The sequence below is a fragment of the Alternaria rosae genome (assembly GCF_020736505.1).
Source record: "Alternaria rosae strain MPI-PUGE-AT-0040 chromosome Unknown BKA58scaffold_1, whole genome shotgun sequence".
Classification (NCBI taxonomy): Eukaryota; Fungi; Ascomycota; class Dothideomycetes; order Pleosporales; family Pleosporaceae; genus Alternaria; species Alternaria rosae.
Window position 1 is genome coordinate 1,596,312 of NW_025763570.1, and position 22,405 is coordinate 1,618,716.

General features: G+C 54.3%; 8 protein-coding genes across 8 annotated transcripts; 4 read left to right on the top strand and 4 right to left on the bottom strand.

Annotated features, from left to right (window-relative positions):
- Positions 1 to 325: 325 nt before the first annotated feature.
- On the bottom strand, positions 326 to 1,445 carry BKA58DRAFT_305411 (survival protein sure-like phosphatase/nucleotidase; the record flags this gene model as incomplete). Its single annotated transcript, XM_046167063.1, has 2 exons — positions 326 to 1,239; positions 1,295 to 1,445. 2 exons carry the CDS (start codon positions 1,443 to 1,445, stop codon positions 326 to 328), a joined length of 1,065 nt encoding a protein of 354 aa, XP_046030790.1.
- A 629-nt stretch (positions 1,446 to 2,074) lies between these two features.
- BKA58DRAFT_463942 (uncharacterized protein) lies at positions 2,075 to 7,198 on the bottom strand. Its single transcript, XM_046174889.1, has 3 exons — positions 6,663 to 7,198; positions 6,491 to 6,611; positions 2,075 to 6,441 (listed from the first exon to the last, which is right to left on the bottom strand). The coding sequence occupies exons 1-3, from the start codon at positions 6,874 to 6,876 to the stop codon at positions 2,118 to 2,120; spliced, it is 4,659 nt and encodes a 1,552-aa protein (XP_046030791.1). The 5' UTR covers positions 6,877 to 7,198; the 3' UTR covers positions 2,075 to 2,117.
- A 1-nt stretch (position 7,199) lies between these two features.
- BKA58DRAFT_446177 (mannosyltransferase) lies at positions 7,200 to 8,775 on the top strand. The gene is made up of 2 exons (XM_046174181.1): positions 7,200 to 7,374; positions 7,454 to 8,775. Exons 1-2 carry the CDS (start codon positions 7,206 to 7,208, stop codon positions 8,659 to 8,661), a joined length of 1,377 nt encoding a protein of 458 aa, XP_046030792.1. The 5' UTR covers positions 7,200 to 7,205; the 3' UTR covers positions 8,662 to 8,775.
- Positions 8,708 to 12,065, bottom strand: BKA58DRAFT_407281 (uncharacterized protein; the record flags this gene model as incomplete). The annotated part of the gene is made up of 6 exons (XM_046172021.1): positions 8,708 to 8,875; positions 8,952 to 9,198; positions 9,257 to 9,825; positions 10,588 to 11,473; positions 11,524 to 11,880; positions 12,010 to 12,065. 6 exons carry the CDS (start codon positions 12,063 to 12,065, stop codon positions 8,708 to 8,710), a joined length of 2,283 nt encoding a protein of 760 aa, XP_046030793.1.
- A 531-nt stretch (positions 12,066 to 12,596) lies between these two features.
- On the top strand, positions 12,597 to 13,670 carry BKA58DRAFT_433685 (Fip1 motif-domain-containing protein; the record flags this gene model as incomplete). The annotated part of the gene is made up of 3 exons (XM_046173208.1): positions 12,597 to 12,737; positions 12,793 to 12,842; positions 12,911 to 13,670. 3 exons carry the CDS (start codon positions 12,597 to 12,599, stop codon positions 13,668 to 13,670), a joined length of 951 nt encoding a protein of 316 aa, XP_046030794.1.
- A 208-nt stretch (positions 13,671 to 13,878) lies between these two features.
- On the bottom strand, positions 13,879 to 15,263 carry BKA58DRAFT_10226 (U2 small nuclear ribonucleoprotein A). Its single transcript, XM_046163754.1, has 5 exons — positions 15,071 to 15,263; positions 14,966 to 15,006; positions 14,653 to 14,913; positions 14,354 to 14,488; positions 13,879 to 14,306 (listed from the first exon to the last, which is right to left on the bottom strand). The coding sequence occupies exons 1-5, from the start codon at positions 15,147 to 15,149 to the stop codon at positions 14,088 to 14,090; spliced, it is 735 nt and encodes a 244-aa protein (XP_046030795.1). The 5' UTR covers positions 15,150 to 15,263; the 3' UTR covers positions 13,879 to 14,087.
- Positions 15,264 to 15,827: 564 nt separating this feature from the next.
- On the top strand, positions 15,828 to 16,631 carry BKA58DRAFT_10263 (uncharacterized protein). Its single transcript, XM_046163762.1, has one exon. The coding sequence runs from the start codon at positions 15,987 to 15,989 to the stop codon at positions 16,614 to 16,616; it is 630 nt and encodes a 209-aa protein (XP_046030796.1). The 5' UTR covers positions 15,828 to 15,986; the 3' UTR covers positions 16,617 to 16,631.
- A 1,574-nt stretch (positions 16,632 to 18,205) lies between these two features.
- On the top strand, positions 18,206 to 22,386 carry BKA58DRAFT_10292 (folliculin-interacting protein N-terminus-domain-containing protein). Its single transcript, XM_046163768.1, has one exon. It carries the CDS (start codon positions 18,489 to 18,491, stop codon positions 22,158 to 22,160), a length of 3,672 nt encoding a protein of 1,223 aa, XP_046030797.1. The 5' UTR covers positions 18,206 to 18,488; the 3' UTR covers positions 22,161 to 22,386.
- Positions 22,387 to 22,405: the final 19 nt, after the last annotated feature.

Sequence of the window (22,405 nt, forward strand, 5' to 3'; positions counted from 1 at the left end):
AGGGCCTGAGCGAAATGTCGTTCCTGAACGGCGAGGCTGTGAAACCCTCTGGACGTCAGAACCTGCGACGGAGGCACCACCGCGCATGAGCTTGGCAAAAGCTTAGCATGTACAGTACCTGTCACATTGCCAGAGGGAGTTTGGCGTCCGCGATTTAACAGCAAAGAACGGCGCTCAGAGAAGCAATGATTACTTATGTTGGTGTTTGAGTATGGTCCGTGTTTCGGGCAGGAACGGTTGGTGTGGAGCATTGCTCCCAGCTCCATGGCTTCCGCCATTAGCGTGATTTATTGATTACTTAACTGTGGCTAGAGGAACGCGAGGTTTATGCTCCACCATCGCGTCCGCTGAGCATAGCCCCCCTCTTGCGCATACGTCGCTCTGTCATCCTCTTGCTGTAGCCCGTCACATTTACACTAGAACCAGCACTGAACAGGCTCTCAGCCTTGCCATAAACTGCCTCAGTGTATTCAATGCTCGGCGCTGAGAAATCCATAGTGAAGACACTCACACTAACACCACCTCCAGCCACGACCCACGTCTCGCCCGGCAGACTGGTATCGCCGTTGTACGCGGCATTGATTCCAGCAGCCAAAGGATCGATGTTATCCCACGTGAACAGGCCGCTTGTCTCGTTGTAGACTGCCACGTCTGTGTTGGCCTCGCCTGTGAGCCTGGTTTTAATCACCGGGGGCATGGTGCTGTTAACAAGATCGGGAATGTTGACGTTGACACCATAGCCCAGAGGCAGTACCTTCTGTCCCTCCGGTGTATTCTTGATGAACTCGTTCACCACCTCGAAGGAGACCTTGGCAGCCAATACGGCGGGGTCCGAGGCGCTTGTTACGTTGAAGTAAGGCACCGCCTTATTGCTTGCGCTGGTGGCGATCCCGGGTATGGATCGCGATACAGCAGCGAAAGTTGCGCCTACGGTTCCACTCAGACCCATCACGAAGGGACCGAGATTTGTGCCGTAGTTCGGTCCAGCAACAAAGAGATCGGCTGTCTGATGCCAGTCGGGGTAGTAACGCGGAAGCACGTAGTCGAGCGCGACGAAGGTACATGCCGCAGGTGTGCCGTCATAGTACCAGATGTTCTCGTCATTTGGATCTCGGCCAACCGCTGGTGCACCGGCAGGGATGATATCGTACTGGGACGCAACCGTGAGGTTTGCGGACTCTGCCCAGATGACGGTGCTGCCCTTGCCGGACTGTTGCTGCGCTGGCGCGACGATGAGCACTTGATGACGGATTAGCATTGAGTACTTCATGCCACAGAATATGGAAATCTCTACCCTCATGGCCAGCATCAACCAGCAACTTGTATAGTTCTCTCAAATTTCCACTGCCAAATCCATCATCATTGCCCATGAGGATCTTGAGTGCATCGGAGGATGAGGCAAGGCCGAGCGCTACCGCGAGAGCGGCATTTAGTGGAAAGCGCATGTCGTACGATTGGCTGCAGAATTGATGCGTAAATTCGGAAGGTCGCAGAAGCAGCGTAACAGGCTTCCTAGCGTCTCCTCAACTATTGAGAAGCAACAGCTTATATACGCCCTTACAGACCTAATCCGGTTGCACCGGTACCATAATCCGCCTACGCCGCATATCCAGAAACTGTACCGAATCTGGCAAGCATTTGGGCACCTTGATGATAGTCGCTGCAGGAACAGGAACCGAATCCATGAGCGTGGAACCTCCGATATCGTGTCGAGCTCTCACCTGAGTTCGACGCGCGCTCTGATTCGGCGTCGATAAAGATACGCAGAACGCCTCACAGTCGACTAAGACGCGTTGGGAAGGAGGTATGCACGTGTCGGGATAAGATGCCAGGATGCATCGGAGTACGGCGATCGCGAAGTGCACTTAGCATACCCATGGCGAAGCAATAATGGGGAAATACTTTGCAAGACTTCTCCAGCGTTGATAAGGAATGATCAGCGATGCTGTCTGTGCAGAGGCGGAACCGAGGCTTGTGTACTACAGTAACGCGTCACCACACCCAAGAAATGCTTTGCATAACGAACTCGCGACGGCTACATCACTTTCAGACACAACTTGGTAACATGTAAACCCGGCGTGTCTACTTCAAAATGTTGTATTCAGGGAAGGAAGCCTCTACATGAAAAGGTTGATGACGCCCGATCGGTCGGCTGAAATAATCATGCCGTATGGCTGCTCAATCAAGGCCACGTCCAGTATACGATCAACATGACCCTTAAGCAAGTACTGCTGCTGCAACGCGATGGCCCCTGATCTTGATGATTTCCCTGGTACTTTTTTTGCTGAGGTACTTGCCCGGCTGTCCCTTGCATTACTTACCTGACTGGCCGGCTGCTGTAATCTCTCCGCAATGACGATGGTATCCGGACTTGGTTGCGATGCGGTATATGCTGGTTTACCTTCATCAGGCTCTAGGCCACTCACGACTGTCGATGATTCTGGACGATTGGTGTCCCAGTACCGGACTTTCCAGTCTGGCCCTGCTGTGAGAAGGAATGTGTGTTTCGACTCGCCTTTCTCGTCCGTTGCCTGTGTGTATATGGCTAGTGCACGAACGCCGCGGTCCGCTGTCGAGCTAGCCGTCGGTTCGACGCTGGTTGCAAAACGGCCAAGCATGCCGCCAGCTTTCTCTTCGTCCAGGTCGATGAGGTTGGTGCTCCTGTTTCCAGCATCTTTGCATGTTCCTGTACGATAGACTTCTTTGCAGATGTGCTTCTCAAAGTCCCACACAGTGACCTCGCCTTGATCGCTGCCACCACCGATGTATAATCGAGTCTTCTTCAACTTGGGGAGGAAGACCTGACAGAGGCGGTGTATTGGCGATGCGCCGTGGAATACCCAAGCCTTAAGACGAAGCTTGAACCGAAGATCCCAGAGATCGAGGACACCATGGGAGGTTCCTAGCAGCAGCCAATGCGCTCTCTTATCAACGCAGAAGCATGTAGGGGTGCCGTGGTCCAAAGGATTGTTAAGAGTGTACAACAGCTCCATCGTCCTCAGATCCAGCGCAATGACTTTTGAGGTATCAGTAGCTAACAGGAGGACCGATCTGTTGTCTCCGTTGTAGTGTTCCGACCATACTGCACAGTCGCCCTTAGGGAGTTGATATTCACGAAGAAGTCGAGGTCGCCCGAACTTGGCATTCCCGTCATGGCTCTGTATGTAGTCTACGCGCACCACATGTACGCTACCATCATCACCCGTTGCAACGAACGAGTAAGTCTGCTCCACAAAAACCAGACTCGTGACCTTCACATCCTCACCCAGCCTGTAAGTCTGTCGTGATCTCCGGGTAATGTTCCGCTCGAGACGTGATGTATCCCAAATCTTGACGGTCCCGTCATCTGACCCACTGATGAAGAAAGCTTGGTCAGGCGAGACCAGGATGCGCGTTACTGCAGCGGTATGCTCGCCAAAGCTCGCCACTAAGGTGCCTTCCGGTCTCCACGGTATGCCGGCTGGCGACTGATGAGCGTCTTTATACCGGATGGGCTGTCGCCTAATTGGAGGTTGTATGCGAGGGCCAAACTCGATCTCGTCTGTGGGGAAGCGCTCAAGGAGCATTGAATCTAGAAGCTTGAGGATTGCCGGATCGTTGCCTGTATAGTTGTGTGCGTTCCTGAATCGAACTCTCATTGGACTTCGGTCGTATCGTTCTGTAGCGAGAGGGGAGTTGGGAGGTCGCGATCGAGAAGAGTCTCGAACATGAGTACCGTCGACCTTCCCGAACGCGTTGGCGGATGTAGTACCAATCTCAGCCAAGGCTTTGTTTTCTCCCCTGCCGAGTAGTCCCAACGCGCTGCTGCGATGACGAAGGCTGCTGGATAAGTCTGTTGAGCCGACGGAGTTTGATGGGGAAAGAGATGGTTGCGTGATCTGCAATGACCTTCTCCGCATATCTGCCTCAGAAGGTGGTGAGCCTAGGCCGGAGTGTACCTCGTTAGATGAAGACATTTTCGATCGCGATGGGATCGTGATACCCCTCTCTTCGCGTATCAGTCGCCCGGTTTGGCTTTCAAAATGCTCGGCTAGCCCGTTGGCTTCCGTAGTTGACGCATCCAGCAGAGCGTCCTTGATCGTTCGAGGTTGAATGTGCTCCTCTGGAGCGTTGGGTTTCCTAGTTTGCTCCATAACCTGACGGACGTCTTCATCAAAGAGCACTGTCTGAGCCTTGATACCAAGGTCATTCAGTACAACAACGCTGTTGAATTTAGTGGTCGGGGTGGCGAGACCATCAGAGCGTCGGCGATAGCTTACTCTCCAGATGAACTCCCGCAGGGCAACAAGCTTGAAATCATCTTCTGCTGTCATACCTGCGTTGCGGAGTTTTCGTAACCATAGGTCGTCCTCTTCGTTCTTTGGTAGCCGCTGTAGTATCTTCTGGTCTAGTTCGCGCCCGGAAATTGCGGGTAGACTATCCTCTGATGACCCGAACGTGAAGGTCTGCTGCTGCCTGGCTGCAACCCAAAATTGACCCTTCTGAGCCTGTAGCGCCCAATTCGAGGTCATGTCTAAGAGCAACCGTGACATTGGTGGCTTTAACGACTCCAAAACCCGTACTTCAGAGAACTCTGAGGGTATGACCTTAAGGTAAGGTCGAATAAGGTTGACCAGAATGCTGTGCATATCGGCGACTGAAAGATATCTAGAAGCAGCTGAGATAAATTGTGCAGCTGCCTCTCGAATCCATAAGTTGGGATGCATTGTGAGGCGCGCAAGTATGTCCACCAGTTCCCATGTCTTGGACCGCTGGAATAGACCAAGCTCTGCCATGAATGAGAGCGCTCTGATGGTCTTCTCCACTACAAACTCTTCCGGGTCTGTTAGGGCCTGAACCATGAGCGGTAAAATGTAACCTTCCAAGCTAGCACCGCCAACGAAGACGGCAACGCCGACAATCCCCTCAAAAAAGGCACACTTGAGCATCCAATCTGGGTCGTTCAGGTACGTATTAAGATGACTAAGAACGACGTCGTTGGCTCGCGGGCTTCCGAAAAAGACACATAAGTCAGAGACAGAACGTAGCATGGCTCGACGGACTGAGGCATCGCTATCGGTAAGCAGGGCTTTCGTGTGTTTCTCAAAGGCTTCCACAAGAATGCGACGATCCGAATCGAACTGGTTCCGGTGGGCGGATGAAGACATGTCATCTTCAGTCTCAGGATCCGCATTGGGCAACGATCCTTCTGCGCGTAGAGCCTGGATCATGTCCAGATACCTAGCTGCAGTAGTTGCTAGAGTACCGATACAAAATGCATACTGCATTCGGACAAGGGGGCCGACTTTTGTAGAAGAGTCAGGGAGGTATGCCTCTAGACGCGGCAAAACATACTCCGGGAAGATGTAGGCGTTGATTGGAGAAACAACCTGCACCATGGCGAGGATCTGTGTCAAAGTGCGCAGCGCGGCAATCTTGACCTGTTCAGACTTGTCGACTAGCAATTGAGCCACGTAGGGAATCACTCGGTCCAGCTTTGCTTCATCCGTTAAACGTTCGGAGAATGCCAGGAGTAACTCGAGGCCTCGAACGCGAGCGGAAGATCTAGCTGTTCCTCGCAGACAGGATACAACGATGGTCAGAAAGACCAAGTTGCCGTCATCGATGGCCAGACTCCGCGCTGGAGAGGCTTGATGTTGATAATTTGGTATGTTGACGAAGAGCGGAAAGAGCTTGGCATGAGGTTTTGGAGGGGTGAATTCAGGCTTGGTGAGTTCCTTCCCTTCCTCGTTGGACAGCAAGTGGGAAATCTTGTCGTAGTCGCTATATATCTGGTCTATGCGCTCATCGGGCTCCCCAAGGTGTTCTGATCCGGTGGTTACTGGCTTGCGCCCTGACGATGGGTCAGTAATGGAGTACATATACTGTTGCAAAAAGCCGTAAAAGTAGGTCGGGAACACTTTGCCTTTCCAATGTGTCAGGTAGTCTTCGGCAGTCATCCGAGAATTAGGATCCACTTGTATCATGTGTAGTATCAACTCGCGTACGCTACTATCCTGAATCTTGCTGAGATGAGAATGCTCGGGATTGTATTCGCCTTGTCGGTACTTGAACAGTTGACTGAGAGAGAAGATGGGGGCTTCCAGGAATAGTTCAGCGATGACACAACCGACACTGAAGACATCCATGGCCCAGTTGACATCACCCTCGCCTTCGGGTTGCTGTCCAGCAGCTAGGAATCTCTCCGGTGCGAGGTAGCAAGTGCGGCGACCGGAAAGATCGAAGTAGAAGGAAAAGTCGGCAGGATTGTCTTCTGGTAAATGTGCTGGCTTGTATGAAGACGAGAAGTCTGCGAGATACAGCCAGTTCCAGGACGTGACAAGAACGTTTTCGGTCTTGATGTCACCATGATAGATGTTTCGCGCGTGGCAGTCTCGCACGGCGCAAAGGAGTTGAAAAGATAGCCATTTCTTCTCAATCTCTTCCAAAAATGGACGTGTGCTGTAAGACGTTAGCATATTGGCGTAGGTGGTGAAGTGTCAAATTATACCTCAAACGATCGTACAGCGAACTATGAATATACTGGCGCACAAGGTAACCGCAAGCTGCCGTCTCGATAACGCGGTGGTATGCGACGGCGTTGGGCACATCAGCGAGGACTTTTCGTTCATCTTGGAACAGTCAGTTGCATGTGCGGAAGAGGGTGGCTTTGTTAGACTCACGGAGTAGCCTCTTGACATGTTCGTGGAAGTCGAACTGAGCGTAAGGCTTCATCACCACTCGGGCTACAACAAGACCATCCTTGTGGCGGGCGCGCACGGCTTTCATAAAGCGCGCAGCTCCGAGTGATTTTTCATATTGCAGGTCAGCCAGCTCGGGCACGTCGATGTTGGCCGAGCCGGCCGAAAGCGTAGTGAGGGAGAAGCCCTGACCCATGATGATGGTTGATGTGCGAGTGTGGTTGTGGTGCCAGGGTGTGGAGCTATATCAAGGCGCCGCAACGAACATATTGGAAGGGGCGATGCAGATGTCGCGCCGCAGCTGATGTAGCTATATTCACTGCTAGATGATGTCTTGTCAGACGAAACCGAACACGCACCTGTCGAGTGTCGAGATGTACGTCGGGCGCGTCAGGTGCAGCATCCCAGGTCATCGTTCACCTGTCGCGCTCGCCTCGGCACTAATGCGGAAACGGAAAGGTGTCCCGCAGCCCACTCCATGCCGCGCCTGGCAGCACGTAATTGTCGTCTCTTTGCGAACACACCATGGCGGACATGAAAGAGCACGTCGTCTTCTTCCACCCCGACCTGGGCATCGGCGGGGCGGAGCGCTTGGTTATCGATGCCGCGGTTGGCCTGCAGAACCGCGGGCACAAGGTGACCATCTTCACATCGCACTGCGACCCGGCCCACTGCTTCGATGAGGCGCGCGATGGTAAGCCTCTACTCAGCACCTCGGAACCACGCACCGCTTCTGCCTGGCCTCACAGCTGAGACCTGACGCGTATGCAAAGGAACCCTCGACGTGCGCGTGCGCGGCAACACCATCGTCCCCGCCACCGTCCTCGGCCGCTTCGCCATACTCTGCGCTATCCTGCGCCAGGTGCACTTGATCCTCCAAATCGCCCTGTTCTCCGAAGAGCTCCCAAAGCTCGCGCCTTCCTCGTTCTTCGTCGACCAGCTCAGCGCTGGCATTCCGCTCCTGCGACTGCTCCAGCCACGCCCGCGCGTCATCTTCTACTGCCACTTCCCCGACAAACTACTTGCGAAGAAGGGTGGCCTACTAAAGACGCTATATCGTGGACCCTTTGACTGGCTGGAGAGCTGGAGCACAGGGTGCAGCGACACCATTGTCGTCAACAGCAACTTCACCAAGAGCATCTTCGGCGAGGCCTTTCCCACCCTGAAACATCGCGAGCCCGGCGTTGTGTATCCCTGTGTAGACATCAACGCAAGCGAGCCGGTCGAGGAAATTACGCCGCTATGGAAGAACAAGAAGGTGCTCCTCAGCATCAACCGCTTCGAGAAGAAGAAGGATGTAGCGCTTGCCATCAGAGCATTTGCGGGGTTATCGCCTCAAGAACGCGAGGATGCGCGGCTTGTAGTTGCAGGTGGATATGACCCCAGGGTGGCTGAGAACGTCTCTACGTACACCGAGCTATGTGAACTCGCAGACTCACTCAAGCTGAAGCACGCGACTGCTAAGACTGTCATCACAGCCCAGGCCATCCCTGACGACATCTCGGTCCTCTTCCTCCATTCCGTCCCGAATGCCTTCAAGGCCACGCTGCTGTCTACCTCGCGCCTCCTCGTATACACCCCCTTACATGAGCACTTTGGTATCGTACCACTGGAAGCGATGCTAGTAGGCACACCAGTCCTGGCTGCCAACGAGGGCGGACCTACTGAGACGGTTATAAGCGGGCAGACGGGTTGGCTGCGAGACGTCACCAAAGTGCAGGATTGGACCGAAGTCATGCGCATTGCGCTTGAAGATGGCGATGGCGAACAGCGGCTGAGGGAAATGGGCAAGTGGGGTAGGGAAAGAGTCATAGCTGAATTCTCGAAGGAGAAATTGGCTGAACGACTAGAATCGGAAATCAAAAACATGGCGTCGAAGACCATGCGTCCGCCGCTCATGCCATTCGCTGCTGTTATACTGGCTGTAGGCCTGATGGGTGCTCTGGCTGCGGCGAGCATGGTACTAGCTTTGAAACAGTAGATGTGTTCTCGAAGGGTAATACATCGTTAAATAACTACTGTCTAAACTACTTTTTCAAAGCAGCCTTGACACTTGACACTTCGTCGTTCTTCTCGAAGATATCCGGCAAGGGCCCAATGGGCGTGATCTGGAACTTGTTGATCTGGCCATGGCTCTTGGTGTAATGCTTCTTGATGTGTTCAAAGTCTGTAGTTTCTTTGAAAGCGGGGTAGTCCTGTTCCATTCGTGTTAGCAAGAGTGTCCCATAATAATCATCGAAAGAGGGGATATGATCCCAGAAGATCACGTACCCAGTACAGATGGCGCATCCACTTGTGAAGATGTGGGTAGCCCGATCTGATATCGCGGATGTTGCACTTGAAGTGCTGAACGTAGACAGGGTCGAAGCGAATGATGGTGGTGAAAAGCCGGACATCGGCTTCCGTTACTTGTGGGCTTGACAAGAGATATGGCGTGGAAGACTGGGCCAAGGATTCTTCCAAACGATCCAGAGACTTGAAAAGCTGTGTCACGGCCTTTGCGTATGCGTCCTCAGTGCTGCAACATCGTTAGTATATCACATTCCACGTCATGTGAGCGAATTGGTGTGACCTACGTAGCGAAGCCCGACTTGTAAACACCATTGTTCACATCGTTATACACCCAGTCGTTCATGGCCTCGATGTCCTTCTGGAAGTCCTTAGGGAACAGATCCACCTTCTTGTACTTCTCCTCGACGAGATCGTCAAATTCGGTGTACAGCATCCTTATGATTTCCGCGCTCTCATTGCTGACAATCTTCTTCGTCTTCTTGTCGTACAGCGTCGGCACCGTGAAGCGTCCTTCGTAGTCTGGGTTTTGCTCAAAGTAAATGTCACGTAGATGCGTGTATCCTTCATGAATCGGATCCGGCGTGGTGTTACCCGAGATCTTTTCGTCAGAAGTTGCGAATCGCCAGCCCTTCTCCGCCATGTGCCAGTGAACGCTGTTGTAGGAGATGATGTCCTCGAGGCCCTTTAGGTGGCGCACGATGAGTGTGCGGTGGGCCCACGGACAAGCATAGGAGACGTAGAGATGGTATCGACCTTTCTCAGCTGGGAATTCGGCATCAGGCTTGTTCTGGATCCAGTTCCTGAAGACAGATGTTTGGCGCTTGAACTCGCCGCTCTTGTCACCAGGTTTGACCTTTTTGTTTTAGAGTCAGTATACTGATGCCAAACCCAATACCCAGTGGATCTGTCTGCAAAGCTGGCTAACAACTTCAATATCACTTACCCAGTCGAGGATCGATCCCTTCCCATCCTTGCTGTCTTGTTGGGGTGCTTTGTCCATGGCTCCGCGAGTCGAAGTAATGGAGAATGGCCGAGTATATTTTATTCCGATTGGAGAACACTTCGTGATTGCCCTGAGTCGCAATGCGCGTGAGAACATAGAGCTGCAATTTGAGCTTACAGAGATATATCAAGGCTATATAGCTGTCATGGAAAGCACGCAGCTGGACGACGGTGGAGACGTCATAGCCTCCTCTGGTTCCGATTTGGTGGGGCGCATGTTCCGCCGGTGGAGTTTACTCAGCATTAAAAAGCTTGACTAACGTCAGGCGTGACAAAGCGGTTCGCGATGAAATTCCGCCTAACCACAGCATAGGGGGTCGGAGTACATGCTCAATAAGCCGTGTAAAGAGGCCTGGGGCATGGAATTAAAAATCACATAGGTAGGACGACTCAACGTTCGGGGGTATCTAGTGCTTTTGCAAGTTCGTCCAAATATGTACATGTTTCGGATGCTGTCCAGGAAATCGTTGCGCCTGAGCCATGTTATACGAAGTGACCTTCCCAAGTCTTTAATGCTACAAACTCCAAAGACAAAGTCATTGTTCCATGATGCGCTTTAAAGCAGGGCGGCACCAACGTTTCCCAACGTCTGCTTCGTCACATCGTCCCTGACCTGTCCTACCTTCTTCGCAGAGTCGAGAATGGCACCCTCAATGGCCTTAAGCGCTTCCACCAGCTCACGACGCTGGTCGCGTGGTGCGCTTCGACTGCCGGTCAGTTGCTGAGCCTTCTCCACGGTGCCGGCCTCCATCGTTCGGAGGTGGGTCTCGATTTCGCGAATCTGGCGCTGGTAGACGTCTAGAGTGCGGCCGAGCTCATCGGTGCGGCGGTTGAAGTAACCCATGAGGTCGACAGGCTTCGTCGGGTCGTCATCGTCCAGAGCACTGGTCGCCGGAGTCTTTGCGCTCGACGCTGTGAGGTTGGCGTTGTTGCGGTAGTGGAACTGCGCCGGCAGCCGCTGATTCTCAATGGCACGGAAGCTAAGGGTCGCGTCGTCGGCATCCTTCTTGACGAGGCTTTTGAGATGCGCAATGTTGGCGGAATCGTTGTCCAGGCCGACTTCAACGGTGGAAAGGAACGTCTCGATGTAGGCCACGTCAGGCGCAATGGTGTCAATCTCTTTTTCACTGCCAGGAAGGGCCTCGCGAATCTGGCTGCAGAAGTTGACCTTGCGCTGGATGCCCTCATCGAACTGCTGGATGAGGTTTTGCAGTTCGGGGTGCAGGTCGTTGAAACGCGTGGTCCCTCGTATCGAGTCGAGGGTCATCTGAACGGGCTGTGCGCTTGAACCCATCTGATTTCCTCCTAATGTAGAGCCACCGAGCGTATTCGACCTGTTCTGTGTGTTGATGCTGCCACCGAATAGAGTATTCTGCTGCTGGGGCTGAGCTTGCTGTTGAGTTGAGCCGAAGAGCGAAGGGGTCGATGTTTGATTTTGCTGGGTTGAGGCGTTGTTGCCGAACAAAGAGGGTGTTGTTGTCTGCTGTGTTGACGAGGCGCTAGGACTTTCAGTTAGCTTGTGTCACGACGAGCAGCCATGATGACTTACAACAGTGATGGCTTCGACTGGGCGCCGCCGAAGAGGCCACCGGATTGGGGTGTGCTTTGGGTCTGGCTCTGTGAGGTTCCGCCTAATGCGCCGCCGAAGAGGCCTCCGCTCTGCGGTTGTGTTGATTGCGCAGTAGAAGAGCCGAAGAGCCCTCCGCTCGCAGGCGCCGTTGTAGCAGGCTTATTCAGGTTGCCGAACAGGCCTCCGCTTGCAGGCTGCGAAGTCTGAGTCTGAGCCTGAGCTTGGCCGCCGAAGAGCGAGCCCGACTGTGCTTGTTGCGGTTGCTGGGCAGACCCAAAGAGCCCGCCGCTGCTCTGGGGCTGGCTGGCCTGCTGGCCTTGGTTCGCATTATTTCCACTGGTATCGTCAGTCTACTGCATTGACCTGTCGCAATTGCCATGCAGGCTGCGAGGCGTGCACTCGGAATGGTAGTAGCATCGGTAGCTACTCGGGAGAGCGCTTCACACGGAATGCGGGAAGACATACAAGAGACCACCGCCAGTGTTGATACTCAGCGAGTTTGATCGCCCAAAGCCCGCCATTTTGTTCCAGTCTCCTTCGTTGTCCTTGGTCTATTGCGCCGTGTGTACGCAGTCGTTCGCAATGGATGCGCGGAAGCAAAGTCGCGGCGATACTCAGGGTTTCTGCGCTGGGAGACTTGATGAAATTTTGGTCAACGTTGAAGGACACGGCGCGTGGAAATGCGCGTGGTTGCAAGTGCAGAAGACGGGTCGGTGGGTGAAGGACATCGCCTGCGTCTGTTTGGCGGCGCGCGCCAGCAACAGCACAGGCCAAAACGCGTGCAGTCGACTCGGCTAATCATTCCCTCATCCAGCAACTCAAAGAAGCTCAAGTTCGTCACCAGAGGCATCGCGGCAATACTCGTCTAGCACCCGACTCCCACACGCGAATTCACTGGCAAAGGAAGAAACCGCGAAAAGAAGGCACGGAGGTTTGCGCAAGCCCGATCTGTTCTACGAGCACTTGAAAGAGTTGGGTACAAAGTGATCCCTTGGAAGGGCTCATTTGATACGGGCGCGCCTTTCGACTGGTGGATCGAAAAGAACGGCACCATGGCAGACGAATCCGACGACGATCTGTATGGCGACGAGACAGCCGCGCAGCAGACCAACGATGCGAAGAAGGTGGACGACAACTCCAGTGGTGATGAGCCAATGGACGAAGAGTCGGGCGATGAAGAAGACAGTGACTCGGTATGCCGCGCGGAAACCTCACAAAGAGCTTGCGCCAGTTCTAACGAAGCTGCAGGACATTGACATCATCATTGAGAAGGCGCCAGCACCTCCCAAACCCACAACGTAAGTTTCTATTCAGCTCCAAGCTTCGAATTCCTGCCGTCACTACACCTACTGACACGTCCGCCCAGCGCGCAAGCACCCCAAGAATCCAAAGCCATAAAGATCGAAGCACCACCCGCCTCTTCAACCACACCGTCGCAACAAGCGCCCCCAAAGACCGTTCCCACAACCGGCGGCACTGTCCCCCAACTGTCTGCCTCAGCCCTCTCAGGCACCGCCTTCCCCGCGCAACGCACATCGACCATCGATGTCAACGGCAACCCCGTCTACCCTCCACAAGGCAAAGAGATACTCAGCGTAGACATCGACGCCGATCTAGCGGAAGAGCAGAAGATCTGGCGTCGACCTGGCGAAGACCAGTCGGACTACTTCAACTACGGCTTCGATGAGTTCACATGGGAGTTGTATCGTCAGAGACAAGTCAGTATGGCCAACACGCTGCAGGGCCAGAAGAACGATATGGCCCAAATGCAGGCGATGATGGGCGGTGCACCGATGCCTGGTATGCCTGGCATGGGCGGAGGTCCGCAGGGCAATGGGGGACCGGGTGGTGTACCGCCAACAGGGCCCGGAGGAGGCGGCGGTGGGGGCGGTGCTATGGGACCTGGAGGTATGAACGAACAGCAAATGCAGATGATGATGCAAGAGATGATGCAGCAAGGCATGGACCCCAGTCAGATGGACTTTGCGTCCTTCATGCAGATGGCGGGCCAGGGCATGGGCGGCTTCCCTGGTGGACCTGGAGGTCAGCAGGGCGGAGGTTTCCAGCAGGGTCATCAAGGCGGTGGTGGCAGAGGGGGACGCGGTGGCAGGGGAAGGGGGTGGTAACAAGGAAGCCATCAGGACATGTCTCGTCTGGACGACAGGATAACATAGGCTCGAGATACGATTGTACACGGCATCACGGCGTTCTGAGTATATTACTACGATACCATGGGTGGGAAACGCCTTGTGGCGCAAAGCAGTCTGTTTCAATTCTTACAGATCAATCTACTTCTGACTCAGGCGCTTCAGTGTCGTGCTCTGATCACTGTTGTGGCATCGCCAGGCCTCCCCTATAACCATTGCACGCTGGCGCGTTCCTTCGAAGTCTCATGCTGTGCGTGCAGAATCCTCCAGTGCGTTACCGTTCTTGCGTGCCCCTCTTGCTCATGCATGCGCAGGGCTTTGCACAGTCGTGACATGTGATACCCATCATCGTGTGTGCGTTTTGATCCTCGTCAAAACTTCCGGATAGTATAGCGCCTATGTCTCCATAGGGTCTCCACCCTCGAGGATATGCGCTGGTATCCGACCTTCCGCAAAGTCCTTCTCCAGCCTCGCCATCTCGGCCAAGCTGCTTGCATTGAGGATGGCAGCGCGCATGCGCTTCTTCTCTTCGTCGGTGTAGATGCGCTCTTTGCCCGAGTCGGCACCGTTTGCGTACGAGGGGACGACGAAGCCCTTGGACCTGTTGCTCGAGATCTGGGAGAATTAGTCGGAAGAACCTTGAAAACGGTCGTGATACACACCTGGTTTGCAAGTTCTGTCGGCTCCTCGACAGTTCCAAACAGCTCCTTGGCCTTCTTTCGCTCGACATCCCGCACTTTGCTAAAGTCTAGGAAGCGCACAGTCGGGCAGCGCCAGATGACCCAATACCGGTAGTTCTGTGTAATGTTAGCAGATTGTACATCATGGCCTCCATCATGCGATCCTGAGCCGGACAAATCGCAACAAGTGGCTCACCCTGCACCGTTTCCGATCTTCAGGCTCAAGTTTGCTTGCACCATTAGGCTCAAAGGTTCATGGCTCAACAAGGTCAGGCACGTACCTCTTTGCTTGTGACGGGGTTTCCCATCAATGACAGGTATACCAGTTGTTTGAAACTCGCCAGCGGATCCAAGTCGGCCAGCTCTGCTATCCTGTTCTTGGTAAGGACTAGTGTGCGCAGGTTTGGTATGCTCGACGAGAGGTTGGGTTGGATGTTGGAGATGCGGTTTTGCGCGAGGAAGAGTGTTCGGAGACGAGGTTGGAGCGGGAAATTGCCGAGCTGTGCGATGTCGTTGTCGGTAAGGTCTATGGCGTCGTTGTCCTGTCTTCTTGTCAATATAGCAGTCCATGTTCGGAGCAATGATGCAACTTACTCGCGCCGCTCCCATGTTCTCAATAGCGGAAATCTTGTGACCTAGATTATACGATATTGATATCAACTCAGCTCTCAAGTGTAGTATCTGCTCTTTTCAACGCACCTCGCAGATCGAGTTCACGCTCCGTGAGACAGTTGATGAAGGACAGGGAATTGTTGATGAGGTCTGTTGTTAACCTCATGTTGGCGGTAGTCCGTGGTGTGTTTTGGTTCAAGGATGTGGTTCGTAGTATTTGCTGTGAGCCAGGCTATCGTTCGGTATTTTGCGCGGAGTTGCCAAAGTTGGTCGCGTAGCTAGAGCTCCATCTCTTGAAATTCGTAAAGCGCCAAGAACTTCCCCGCTAGCGCCAGACTCACCTGCTCGTCGCCTGGGCACGTGCCTACACCCTTCTTCTACAATCTCCTGAGGTCGCTAAGAGAGGACAGCAACTTCATGCTTCAGCGGCACTTTCTGTTCGTGATTTCTGCAGAGAAGATCGTAATTGGGCGAGAATTACGGCTTGTATGAAATCCTAAGGATCAACACCGCTCCAAGCTCTCAGAGAAACAACACAGTCCATCGCACCAAAACGACATCGTCTAATCACAGCTAAACCCATTTTCAGATATCCGAAGTTGTAAAGTCTGTTTCTGTCACGCATCCACCTAGGCTGCTGCTGTGTACAGTCCTTGGAGCTTCCTACATCTAACACATTAGCCATATCTCGATATCACACAAGGCTGGACTACAAAATCAGCAGCCACGTTGCCTGATCTCATCTCTTAGCAAACCGGTCAAGAGACTTCTCTACTATCTCACTGTCGATATGCGTTTCTTTCTTCTCACCCATTGGCTGTTCCCTGCCGCCCCGTCTGCTATTGGGCCGGTCTCGTCCGGTGAACCTGCAGGCCATCAAGACCACTCGTGTATGCAGCCTGGTAGTCTGTAAGGTCATGGAGCAGGCTGTATAATAACAGAGTATGGTTCTCAGGAATCCGAATTTTCTGATCTAGCCTGCTACATTTCGCGTCGACTCAACATGCCGCTGTGCTTATGCGGCGAGTGGTTCAGAGGCACTGGAACCCGATGCCCGCGACACCGACACACATACAATTATAACAGTGATTCCACAGATCGCAGTAGCGTGCATCGTCATATCAGCGCACGCGTTCGCCCTCGTCACGCTCACTTCGTAGACGACGATCCACACGTACGCTATGATCCTGGCCAGGCTCTCGTACGCTACGCAAATCATGGCAACGGCTACATCTCCAACACACAATCAAACGACCTGGCACAGTCCGTTGTCCGAGTGCTGGAGACGTCAAGCGACACCCATGCCATTGCGATGGCAGAGTACTCAGTCAACCCATCCACGGGCACATACTCCTTTTCAGCACAGGCGAACCTCGATCGCGAACAGTGTACTGTCTGTAGTCAATGGTTTCCTAATCGCTACAAGCTGGAATGCCACCAATATGAATTTCCGATTGGTTGTGAGGAGTGCAGGGTCTGTTTAAGGCGCGACAGTGTGGCATATCATGCCGACACCGAGAAACACGACAGATGTTTCGTGAGAGATTGTGAGAGTGATGTGAGAAGATTCGGCAATTGGAGAAGTCGATTTGTGAAGAGACATATTGTGGAGACACATTATCAAGGCTACTAGGGGCCAAAGAACGGATAGAGTTGTCGTTGGTTAGGGTTTTGTCGAGGGAGTAAACGCTGAGTTTGAGGGGCCACGACTGAGTGCGTGAAAGTGGTTCTGGGCTGATATACGTTCATGTACTTCACCCATGTTTTGATATGATCGCTGCATGGCCATTTGGAATAGCAGCATTAGCGTAGCAATGATGAGTCTGGTGTAGAATAAGGGGTGGACCGCTTTTGCGGGATCCTGCAATGTCATGTAGTCACATGGGTGTGCTCTCCTTTGCGGCTTGGAGTGAGGCATTTCATACTGGCGACGACGAAGCCATGCCGGCGGCTAGGCGGTGTGGAGACTGAGTGGTGGTTTCTGCCACTACATAGTTCAACTAGGAATGTCGTCAAGCAGAGTGTTGGGGCTAGAGTTGTAAGTCACCTCCATAAAGTGGTAGAGTACACCTTAACAGCCTTGTCATGGCTATGCGCGTCGAGGCAATGCTAACCGGCAAGAGAGGCGGTGTAGTGTATCTGAGACATATCACTCGTCTCGGAGTCTCTGGTCGCGCGTTAAACGCCCGGTATTACTTTGTTGGAACCAGCAGCGTCAAGATCTCCTAGATCGCCTCACTATGCATCTGTATCTATCATGGGTAGATCCCAAGATCGTCACCCGATACCGGCGGATAATCCAGCAGTAGAAGGAGGCTCGGAACGTCGCATCACGTTGTTCCGAAGACACCAACATGTGTCGATCTCTTCCCAGCTTGACAAATGACGCGTATCGCGGAAGTTAGACATCATACCACGGTGATGGAAACCGGGAGAATGCCTTGGGTGTGGAAGCAGCTGGTCAAGTGCAAAAGTATAGGGAATAGCAATTGCACTGCATGACGATGGTCAGTGCATCAGCAGGTGCACCTCATACAAGAAATAGATAAATAAGCAGGTCTCGAGCCTACATCGACGTTAGGTTGCCTACTTTGCATTTTCCATGTTCATGTAGGCTGCAGACCTGTTCAGGATTTTCCTAGGTTGACGTGGGTGGGAGACTATCATGAGATGCTTTGGGGTGCTATCAACACCGAGATTCCTCAATACACGTACATGCACACACGCGGACACGGTTACACAATCTCGATAAGAGCCCGTTGAATCGTCCAGTAAGGGAGTGTTGACAGTGATTGCTGTCTGCTGGGCAATTTCTTGTCCCAATGAGAAAGCAAGGCAAGTCCCTTCCGCCCCGACAACAATCGCCCGCGGAGGTGGTCCGACACGGAGCAAGTTGTTGATATCGAAAGTGCGGGTTGGCGTGCGTCAGCCTGTCAAAGCGAGGCGGCGGATTGCACCAGGACGGTTTAGAAAGACGTGCATGCGTTGATCTGGGGTACCCCGGGAGATGCGCAGCCACAGGCGTTGATGGCCGTCGACGGACATGTAGCTCTTGTGATGACGGAGGACAATGGAGCGCTTTGTCTCGACTGAAACCTATCACCGCGTCGACGAGAGGGCTGGCCGTCCCACTTGGGGGACGTGTGATGTCGAGAATTCTTGGGTGGAGCCATGGTGGAGGGGGTGACTTGCAGCAGTGATGTGCACGATAGTCGAGAATCCTCTCCCACGGTGCTCACCGCCCTTCTATAACTAAGCACCGGCAGCAATCCACTAGGCTACGCGCGCTCCCCTCACTAACACGGCCCACGCGACACGCTTCTCTTTGTTGTCGTAGTCGTAGCACCCCTCGTCCATTGCCCCGCGTCGAGTGTAGCAGTGCAGTAGAGTTACTAGAGAAGCAGACTGCCATGGGTCAACCAGCACGCCGCACTGCTCGAGCCCGCCACACCCACGACACCTCGCCCGCCCACTGCTAAGACGACGGGCGCGCTTCCATGGCGGAATGCGCCCTCTCGACATGATCGGACACCTCTTCAGCAGCCGCAAAGGCTCCAGCGCCGCCCACGCGCCGCCGCCGACGGTGCTCGACTCGGCGACGGAGGAGAGCCACACGCGCCATCTGCTGTACCCCGAGACCAGCACTCTCTACCACCCCGAGGGCCAGCCGTATCCCCTCCACGCCGCGCCCCTGACGCCCGGCAGCGCCCACGACGGGCCTCTGCCGGAGATCGACCTCGACTACCCGCGCGACTGCCGCATCATCATCGCCCAGGATGAGACGCCCGCCATGCCCAAGGCCATTCTGTTCGACTCCAAGCCTGCCCCGCCGCGCGCCGACCCGCCCACCTCGCCCACGACACGCGCGCGCGCTGCGGGCACGGCAGGGCCGACGTTTGGCGGACTGCATGCCCGCCGCTCCTCGCTCGTCACGGAGCCCACAGCGCCGCCGCGCTCGCCCACGGTCGCCGGCTTCACGCGCATACGCACCCGCGGCAGCTCCATCTCCTCCATGCCCAACATCGACGAGCACGCCCAGGTCCAGGCCAAAGCCCAGGCGCGGGCCAAGGAGTCGACCGACCTGGCCAACATCTGCCTCGACTGCATGTTCGGCAACCTCGCCATGAACTACCGCGGCAACTCCAACAAGATCCACATTGTGCCCCTCGACACCAAGCCCGCCGATGCCTCCATACTGGGCACCAGCGTACAGGATGCTACAAGCTCTCTGGGCCGCGCCGAGGGCCTCCGCCGCAGAAGCCATCTCGCCAAATCTTTCACTCCCGCCAACCTCCCAACCGACATGCCCCGCGCCGACTCGTCCGAAAGCATACCGAAAGAGCCCAAGCGACGGACCATCTTCATCACACGCATGTTCTCTGTCACCATACCGGACGAGCATCACGAAGACCGCACACCGACGCCGCAGAGCTCACTGCCAAAAGGCAATGGCTTCCCTTTTCCGTCCACGACTATCAAGCCAGGTGCCCCCAAGCCGCCATACCCGTCCCACGTGCGAAAGAGCCCCATGTATGCCATTACCATTATCCTTCACCTTCCCATATCGAACACGTCCCCGAGCATAAGACCTTCGTCCCGGAGTGCCAATACCAGGACTCCTGTGCACCTCTCTACCTCTGCCCCTGGACAGGACTCTCTTGGTTCGTCCCTGGACTCGGATCGTCGCGCAGGATGGGCCTTCATCGACTCTAACCTGGGCGTTGAATCCCTCCTATCTTCGTCGCTGTGTAGTGACGTCGATGACCGCGTTGATGTCGTAGGCCAGCACTGGGACGTCATCATGCGCGCGTTAAGCAGCCTCCAACACGTGGTTCAGGAGCGCATATTGGCTCAATTCAAGGCGCCGAAATCACCGGATGGCATGGCCACACCCGTAGCCCACCACCAGAGAAACCAGCCTTCACGGACAAGTCTTCGAGACTCCTCTCTGCAGGCCAGTCGAAGAGCCCTACGTTTGCCGCCCAATGCCCTCATGATGGACAAAGAGATACGAGACGCGGCGGAGCTGACCGGGAACCGTGTCGTGAGCGGCATGAGAATCCCCCGTGTAATGACAGGTCAAGGCAAGTGGGGTGTGTGGCGCGAGGAGGCCAGATGGCTTGGTCGCTGGGCAGGTCGACGAGAACAAAACTTCTTCTTCTTCAACTTGCTGACCGCTTTCCTCGGTAACCACACCGAATGGCTCAACGTCCTGGGCCCCAGGTGGCACCGCAAGCGTCATCGCGAACTACAGAAAGCAACTGCTGGAGAGAATCTGACCATTCCAAGCCGCACCGTCATCGTATCCCCAGATAAGATGGCTGCTCGGAGACTCATTTTTCTACTGGCTGCTTTCTTACCCCCCAACGCGTCTGCCATGGGCGATAGCACTTACGCACGCCCTGGCACTTCGGCGTCCCTGCGTGCTTACTCACAGTCGCCTCCGACCAACATGCCGCCCTCGAGGCAGCCATCGCTGAGGCGACAGATAAAACGAGGACCAAGGGGTAAGCAGAGCATGTCAAATATCCTTTTGCAGCCCCCGAAATCCCAGAGCACGCTTCAGCCGCCTACGCAGGCTGTAGACGAGCGTTCCGAATCGGCCTTGATTGAGACATCAGAACCTGTACGACCGCTCGGCCACTCTCGACGTTCCTCTGCACATTCAGTCCGAACTACTCTCGTCGTCCCATCAATGTCAGAAGGCCCAGTGACAACAGGCAGCACTGTCACCACCTCAACAGCCACCCCACAAGATGCGATGCCTGTCGCTCACTTCACCTTCCCTAGAACAAAGTCGTCTGGCAACATGCCTGACATGAGACCTGAAAGCAGTGATAGCCTGGCGTCAACGAACTTGATCAGCACCCTACAAAGGAGCGGTACAGGTCAAACCAGCCTTGCTAGCAACGACTCCAGCAACACTAGTCGCTGGAGTGGCTTCATGAACTTTTGGAGCGGCCGTCGCTCGTCCTCGACCGATCAAAGTGAGTACTTCCAAACGACCGATGATGGCGTCGGTTTTCGTGGACAAGAGCGTCCTCGCTCGCAGCTTGAGCACATGGTGCAAGAGCTCTCTATGGACCGTGTCTTCGAGAGCGATGCTGTCGAATCTCCCCTTCCACCCGACTCTGGCGAGAAAGACTCTCTCAGTGTTTACTCCAACGGTGGCTGTTCCGGTATCCCTGCATCCGCGGCGAGGCCGATTCCAGAGCGCCAGAAGACTTTTGAAAGCCACTTGAAATTGTCAGTCAATGAAAAGGATGGCGTTATTGACGTCGACCTCCCGCTCCCCGACTTCGACTCCCCTCTACAATCTCCACTGATGGGAGGATTTGGGTCAGCTTCGAGTCAACCGGGCTCTAGCTTTGGCGAGTCATCAGTTCTATCAACGCCTCACGGAGAGCCAGAACAGCCCGTCAACGTGGCTGGGTGGCTGAGTCAATTCCATCCTGACTTCGCTGTTCAGGCTATCAAACCATATCGCGAGCTTGAACGAGACATCAAGCGAGCAATGAGCGCGGAGCCCACACCTTTGAGCACAGTGACTACCCCGAGCCTGGAGTCTGGTCCACTTGAACGTTGGATGGATATATGCTCCGCTCTTATTGCTGACACAAGTTCCTTTTCGATCAAGCGCATCAGCTTACGACGCCTTGTCAAACTGATCCCCACACCTACGTACCAGTCCTCGGCCATGACACCAGGCGTTACTGGTTTGACACCCGGCCACTCGCGTTACGGCAACCCGTATACTTCAGGCACCGCTGTACCAATGATGACTGAAGTCCACCTCGCCGAGAAGTTCGTTACTGAAGACATCATGGACTTCGATTCTACACTGATCGATGGTGTGGATCGTGTACTGGCACAGTCTGGAGAGGTGACTCGTGTCAACTCTGCTCAGTCTTCTCGATCAAGTAGCAGAAGGGGTCGGTGCGATACACGAGCGGAGTCAGATGCGGTTCCACACGTCGAAGTGCCGCATGTTGACTGTAAGAGTGTGCTGTTCGAAGCGTTGGAGGTTGTCGTCAAAGACGTAGCCACTGAGCGCGGAGGTAGACAGCCTTCTAAGGAAGGTGGTCAGACAAAGATGACGCAGACCACTCATCCAAGAACTGAGAACGACTCTTCCCTGAAGGAGGGAATTCGAAGGTGGTTGACAGAGGTCGAATGAACGCGGTAATAGAGTATGGACCCGCTTTTCTTTTTATCGTGGCCATTTCACATTTTGCTATCCATGTATTATATCCTTTGGACCTTTGCGTTATGGTCTTTGCTGCGTTTTAGCGGGCGTTGGAATACTCTCACAGCGAGGTTGCGACCTTTGCTTTCGGCATCTAGGGTGGATTCTTGCTTTGATATGATGTACTGCTGAGGTGATAGCATACACAAGGTGTGGGACCAATGATACCATCAATA

What these genes read in the sequence shown, in the direction of transcription:
- BKA58DRAFT_10292 (XM_046163768.1), top strand. Translation starts at nt 18,489, where the DNA reads ATGCGCCCTCTCGACATGATCGGACACCTCTTCAGCAGCCGCAAAGGC.
- BKA58DRAFT_446177 (XM_046174181.1), top strand. Translation starts at nt 7,206, where the DNA reads ATGGCGGACATGAAAGAGCACGTCGTCTTCTTCCACCCCGACCTGGGC. An exon ending in CTTCGATGAGGCGCGCGATG is followed by an intron (nt 7,375 to 7,453) that starts GTAAGCCTCTAC and finishes GCGTATGCAAAG; the next exon opens with GAACCCTCGACGTGCGCGTG.
- BKA58DRAFT_10226 (XM_046163754.1), bottom strand. Translation starts at nt 15,149, where the DNA reads ATGAGGTTAACAACAGACCTCATCAACAATTCCCTGTCCTTCATCAAC. An exon ending in GCGTGAACTCGATCTGCGAG is followed by an intron (nt 15,007 to 15,070) that starts GTGCGTTGAAAA and finishes CGTATAATCTAG; the next exon opens with GTCACAAGATTTCCGCTATT. An exon ending in CGACAGAACTTGCAAACCAG is followed by an intron (nt 14,307 to 14,353) that starts GTGTGTATCACG and finishes TAATTCTCCCAG; the next exon opens with ATCTCGAGCAACAGGTCCAA.
- BKA58DRAFT_463942 (XM_046174889.1), bottom strand. Translation starts at nt 6,876, where the DNA reads ATGGGTCAGGGCTTCTCCCTCACTACGCTTTCGGCCGGCTCGGCCAAC. An exon ending in ACATGTCAAGAGGCTACTCC is followed by an intron (nt 6,612 to 6,662) that starts GTGAGTCTAACA and finishes GACTGTTCCAAG; the next exon opens with ATGAACGAAAAGTCCTCGCT. An exon ending in TCGCTGTACGATCGTTTGAG is followed by an intron (nt 6,442 to 6,490) that starts GTATAATTTGAC and finishes AACGTCTTACAG; the next exon opens with CACACGTCCATTTTTGGAAG.
- BKA58DRAFT_10263 (XM_046163762.1), top strand. Translation starts at nt 15,987, where the DNA reads ATGCCGCTGTGCTTATGCGGCGAGTGGTTCAGAGGCACTGGAACCCGA.